The sequence below is a fragment of the Vigna umbellata genome, chromosome 11 (genome assembly GCF_029865625.1).
Source record: "Vigna umbellata cultivar VRB3 chromosome 11, Vumbellata_1.0, whole genome shotgun sequence".
NCBI classification, from domain to species: domain Eukaryota; kingdom Viridiplantae; phylum Streptophyta; class Magnoliopsida; order Fabales; family Fabaceae; genus Vigna; species Vigna umbellata.
In genome coordinates this window covers 14141254-14147057 of record NC_142175.1, presented here as the reverse complement: position 1 = coordinate 14147057, position 5804 = coordinate 14141254, and the positions used below count along the sequence as shown (strand labels likewise).

The following is a 5804-nucleotide window of genomic DNA, read 5'->3' as shown; positions in this document are numbered from 1 at the left end:
ACTTACCCATAACAGTAGAGAGAATAATTGTAATATCTCAAATTAACATATTAAATCTACTTAAATTATTACATAAATAATAAATTTACATATAATGTACTTACAGTCTTCTATAGTTGTAGTAATAACTATTCAATAATCAAAACATGAACAATTAATAACTAATTAAATCCAATAAACTCAAAGACCAATAATCATGTTAATATTTATAACTTACAAAAATTAATAAACTTTCTTTACTACTAATTAAGCAAACATTTTAATTCCACAAATTTCTTTAACTACTAAATATCATGCCAATATCAAAACAATGGATCAATTAAAAATTTAGACAATTATTATAATTTAACATTTTATAATTTTTAACATATAAATTTGTTATTATACTGATGACTTTTGTTTGTGTATACTTATTTGAATTTGAAAGAATGATTATCTAAAATATAAAATGATAGAAATTTTGAAAAAATAGTTAAAATATGTTAGAGAGATATTAACAACTAAAAATCTAAACGAATTAAAAGATAAAAAATTAATGGGATAATTTAATTAATTACAAAGACAATGATTAAGAGGAATTCAATATTTTGTTATTTGAACATAAGATTAAAATGAGTTAATCTTATTTTCTTTTACTTTAATGGTTACTTTTACTTTAATGGTTACTTTTACTTTTCACTCTCCTATTATTGTCCCTGTAAGGAAGCCGACTGTGACGAGTAAAAGAGAGAGAAAAAAAATACATAACAGTTATTGTTTTTATTATAAAAGAAAAGAGTGAATTATTATTATTATTATTATTATTAAAAGTGGGTCAGAGAGACACGTTATGAGCAGACAGTTCCATGTGGCCACATGGATGAGAGAAAGAGAAAGAGCAAGAAGAAGAAGAACAAGATCATCAACACCACCACCATCATCAGGCAACACACCAACAACAACTGAAACATCTTAGACCCATAATTCTCTCCCTCTTTTCTTCTTTTTGTTAATTGTGTGGGAGGCACAGAAAAAGAAGAAGATGAAGGAAAGCAGTGATGGGTTTGTGAGGGCGGATCAGATTGATCTGAAGAGCATAGATGAACAGTTGGAGAGGCACCTCAACAAGGTGCTCACCATAGATAAGAAAAAGCGTTCTGATGAGGACGAAGATGCTGATCAGGTTCATGTTCACACCAGTGCCACTGCCTCTCCCAAATTCAGACCCGCCTCTGCTAGGCTAAGTCTCAAGAAGCAAAAGCAGGACTGGGAGATTGATCCTTCTAAACTCATCATCAAAAGTGTCATAGCTCGTGGCACTTTTGGCACTGTTCATCGTGGTGTTTATGATACTCAAGATGTTGCTGGTTAGTTGTTCCTTTCAACTGATCCATTTTTACTTATCAGATTCAGATGTCTAATCTCCCAATCACCAAACTTCAACTGGGAGGAATTTATTTACACATATGTCCTTTTTAGCGATCTTCAAGTTATTATCATTTTTAGTTTCAACAAGTGGGTTAACTGTTTAATTTGTATGAATAAACACCCATGGATGAAATTCTAAAAGCTCTTAGTTTCATCTTCAAAATTATTACTTGTAGCAAATTACTCCAGTTAATGAATTAATTCCCTTGCTCGCAGGATTTTCTGGAAAAGAGTTGACTTTTAGAATGGTTTAGTGTGGAGTTGAATTTACGGGAATAATAGTAAAATTTGGGATTGGGCTTTTAGTGATGTAGAATTCTAAGTGACCCCATTGTGGATTTGGTTTTCTGGTGTGGAGAATGAATAAACATGGTGTTTTTTGTTTCAGTGATTATTTCTTCTTTGAGTAGAATTTGTGTTTCCTTTTTCTGCCTTTACTGATCCTAGTTATTGTGGTTACTTAATGTTCAGTGAAATTGTTGGACTGGGGTGAGGAAGGACAAAGGACAGAAGCAGAAATTGCCTCCCTGAGAGCAGCTTTTACACAGGAAGTTGTTGTTTGGCATAAACTTGATCATCCCAATGTCACAAAGGTTGATTTTAATTTCTTTGTCGTCAGTGTATTCTTGTTTGTGCAATTGTCATCATAACATGTTGAGCTTGTTATTTCATAATTGTGTATGCTAATATTATTTGATTTTATTTGGGTGGAGGGATCCATCCAAACATAGAATTTTCTGCCATATTAGGTCCTATGAATTTGTGTTATCAGGTGAGCGTTCATTTTCAATAGAATGCAAATCAGTCCTCCTTTTTAAATATGCCTTAGCATACTTAAATGTAATGAATTAATAATGTCATACAAGGTATTCAAGTGGATAGGTATTCTGATAAAAATCTTTTAATTCTCAAGGATACCAAGATTTTTGCTGGTTTCATGTTTCAGGGATTTCCTTCTTAATTATATCTTCCCACTTTTCCACCTTCTTTCTATATTCTCCTTCCATTACATTCAACTAGAATTTGCTTGAAATTGTACAAGGACTTGCTTTTGTGTGGATGAGGGCCACTACTATTATCCTTGTTGTTTGAAATTTCCATGCACTTTGTTTTAAGAACATGAGGTATGCATTTAGCCTACTGTACCTTTATTGGAAAAATACTGAAATATGAGAAATACAAGTATAATATGGAGCTGAAAATATACTATTCGTATAAAATTGAAGTTTCTTCACAACATATGAGCTTAACTGTCCTAGATATGTTTTTCTTTCATATTGTTTCTCTGTCTATAATCTGATATTGGTGGTAAAGAATATTCAGAGGTACACTGCTTGCATTAACTTGTGGCATTATTCTCATATTATACTAACCTTATTAACGGGGATACAGTGCTTGAATTCCAGAAGTTTTAATATAATCTCTACTTGAGTGCACTTTAACATATTTGGAGTTTATTATTTTCATTTTTTAAAAAGCAGTTTTGAGGAGATCTCTGTTGACAGTAACATTGCCTATCCTTTATGAGTTGATTATAGAACACACAATTTAACTACAACCTTTCTAGCTGAAGTATGGGGCTCTTAGTTTATAGCTTGTTAATCTGTTTTATACTCTGTTGATCTAAAATTGAATACTAATATCTTCACGTAGAATGGAGTCAGTTTTGACATCTGCTTATTCTATGTTAATTATAGAAAATTTACTGTGTTCTGAACTCGAACTAGTCTTTTTCACAATGGAGGGTGAAAATAAATGTGAATAGACTTTTTCCATTTGGTTCAGCATCCATGTTTCTGTTGCATAAAGATTTTAGATAAAGTTTTGACAGCCTGCCAGCATTTTTGAAATTTACTTTCAATGAAACTTCTAGTCTTCCGGTTTCTATTGTTTATGGGCAACCTTTTCTTCGGAAAAGTTTATCTGTCTATTACACGTTCTCCTCAAAATGAACTTCAAATTTTTCTAACTCAAGGAAAGATACCTTGTATCTTCATTAGATTCAATTTAATTCATTCAGTATGTTGGGGCACCCAAGTCTGGACTTTGTCCATTTGTCCTACGCATCTGGTACAGAAGATGCATTTAGGTGTGGAGCATGAGCTTCTTGCCCCCCTAATGCTTGTTTTGGTTTCTCATCATGACACTTTCTTGTTCAATCTTTAGATATTTGCAGATGATTTGTTTTTCTCTTTTCCCAAAGGGCATTGTACATGTTTCTGCAAACATTTTTCTACCCAATATTTTTTAACCATTTACATTCCATGTTCAGTTTATAGGGGCAACAATGGGGTCTTCAGAATTGCAGATACAAACTGATAATGGTCTGATTGGCATGCCAAGCAATTTCTGTTGTGTTGTTGTGGAGTATCTTGCTGGAGGAAATCTGAAATCATACCTAATAAAGAACAGGAGGAGGAAGCTAGCTTTTAAGATTGTCATTCAGCTGGCACTTGATCTTGCAAGAGGGTATCTATTTTTTCCACCTTGTTTAGCGGTTGAGCCAATAATTATCGTAATTTTTGTGTGCAACTACTCAACCTGAATTCACTTGGTTTTACAGGCTGAGTTATCTTCACTCTCAGAAGATTGTCCATAGAGATGTGAAGACAGAAAACATGCTGTTGGACAAGACACGCACAGTTAAAATTGCTGATTTTGGGGTTGCACGTGTTGAGGCATCAAATCCTAACGATATGACTGGGGAGACTGGTACTCTTGGTTATATGGCTCCAGAGGTGAGTAGTCAATACCTGAACAATCCTTTACAAATTAGATATTATTGTACTAGTATTTGTGACACATCGGAAGCCTTAGTTCAAAAAGGCATGCTGTGTACCAATATATTTCATGTTATGGGGAATTAGCATATCCTGTCCCAATATTTCATCCAAGTGAGGATAGGTGTTTCCAATTTTCATTTCAAGATTAGAGCTATTCAATGAGGGTAAATGACGACTTTCATGTGGCATCATATACTGTGAAACTGTGAATAAGAGAAGAAAAAGACGAGAAAAAAATATTTAATTGATCACAGAGAAAAATCTTTGTAATTGAATATTTACTTTTGTTTTCCCATCGGGGATGGTGTACAGGTTTTAAATGGCAACCCCTATAACAGGAAATGTGATGTGTACAGTTTCGGCATCTGTTTATGGGAAATATATTGTTGTGACATGCCATATCCTGACCTAAGTTTCTCAGAGATTACATCAGCCGTTGTTCGACAGGTATATTTTCTTCTCTGTTTTGATTGATTTCCTCACTTCAGCAGTGACTGTTTATCACTGTTCTGTGTTTATGGATCCATTATGATTATTATGTTCTGTTGGAATTTTAGAATTTGAGACCAGAAATGCCAAGATGTTGCCCAAGTTCTCTGGCAAATGTCATGAAGAAATGCTGGGATGCCACTCCAGATAAGCGACCGGAGATGGATGAGGTAGTTTCCATGCTGGAAGCCATTGACACAACCAAAGGTGGAGGTATGATCCCTCATGATCAGCAACAGGGTTGTTTTTGCTTCCGCAAGCATAGAGGGCCTTGAAGGTTTATTCATTAGTCTTGCAGACAATTTGGTTATAGTGATTTTTCACTATTTGAAGAATCAATTTGTATCTATAGTGAGAAAGCAGTATTTGGATACTAGATGAGACAAATACACAGTAAGGGGTACAGGTAGGAGGAGCTGGTGACATGTCAATATGTTGGGTGTGTAAAACTGTACCTCTGATTTTCTTTTACCTTTTTTCCCCACATTGGTTTGGGTTCTGTGGGTATGAGTATTACTTTCTGCTTGGCAATGTTGCCGGATTTGACTTGTAACTTGCAGGATCTTCATTATACTATCACATACTCGCAATCATAATTGATGATATTAAGTTGGATCCATTTGCTTTGAAACCAATACTTGCTTTTGTTAAACCAGAAGTAAAACCTCTTTGATCACTTGAATACAAGTTCTTCTGAAAGAAAAATCTCTTAATAGGTTAAAGAACCATTGCATTCTTCCTTTTTGTTATAATTATCAGAGAAAAGTATACAAAAAACTTGAATTTTCACTCAAGCAAAATGAGTTTCTACGTAGGCAATATGAGTTTTTGCATGAATAAAAGAAAACTACCTTCTTCCACCATTGTTCGACCTTTGAAATACAATTGATGCCAACCATACTCTAAACTTTTCACCTTGATGTACCACCTCAAAGTTTTCCAATCCTCGCCAACTTCTTCTATTCCTATCAGCACCAACTGACTTTATATTTAGTTTGTCAAGGCGCATCTTGAATTTCATCAATGAATTATTTTGGTAATCATACATGCTTGATTATCAAATGTGTGAATTTTTACCACTTTAAAGATTCATCATCGATTACATCTCTAATAAAATGGAATGTA

At 33.8% G+C, this 5804-nt stretch overlaps 1 protein-coding gene across 1 annotated transcript; it reads left to right on the top strand.

Moving 5' to 3' along the window:
• Positions 1-828: 828 nt before the first annotated feature.
• LOC124842147 (serine/threonine-protein kinase 52-like) lies at positions 829-5298 on the top strand. Its single transcript, XM_047318572.2, has 6 exons — positions 829-1346; positions 1879-2000; positions 3680-3876; positions 3971-4145; positions 4503-4637; positions 4748-5298. Exons 1-6 carry the CDS (start codon positions 1022-1024, stop codon positions 4952-4954), a joined length of 1161 nt encoding a protein of 386 aa, XP_047174528.1. The 5' UTR covers positions 829-1021; the 3' UTR covers positions 4955-5298.
• Positions 5299-5804: the final 506 nt, after the last annotated feature.

Coding starts and splice junctions, on each gene's coding strand:
- LOC124842147 (XM_047318572.2), top strand. CDS start 1,022: ATGAAGGAAAGCAGTGATGGGTTTGTGAGGGCGGATCAGATTGATCTG. Junction 1,347..1,878: donor TGATACTCAAGATGTTGCTG/GTTAGTTGTTCC, acceptor CTTAATGTTCAG/TGAAATTGTTGGACTGGGGT. Junction 2,001..3,679: donor ATCATCCCAATGTCACAAAG/GTTGATTTTAAT, acceptor TTCCATGTTCAG/TTTATAGGGGCAACAATGGG.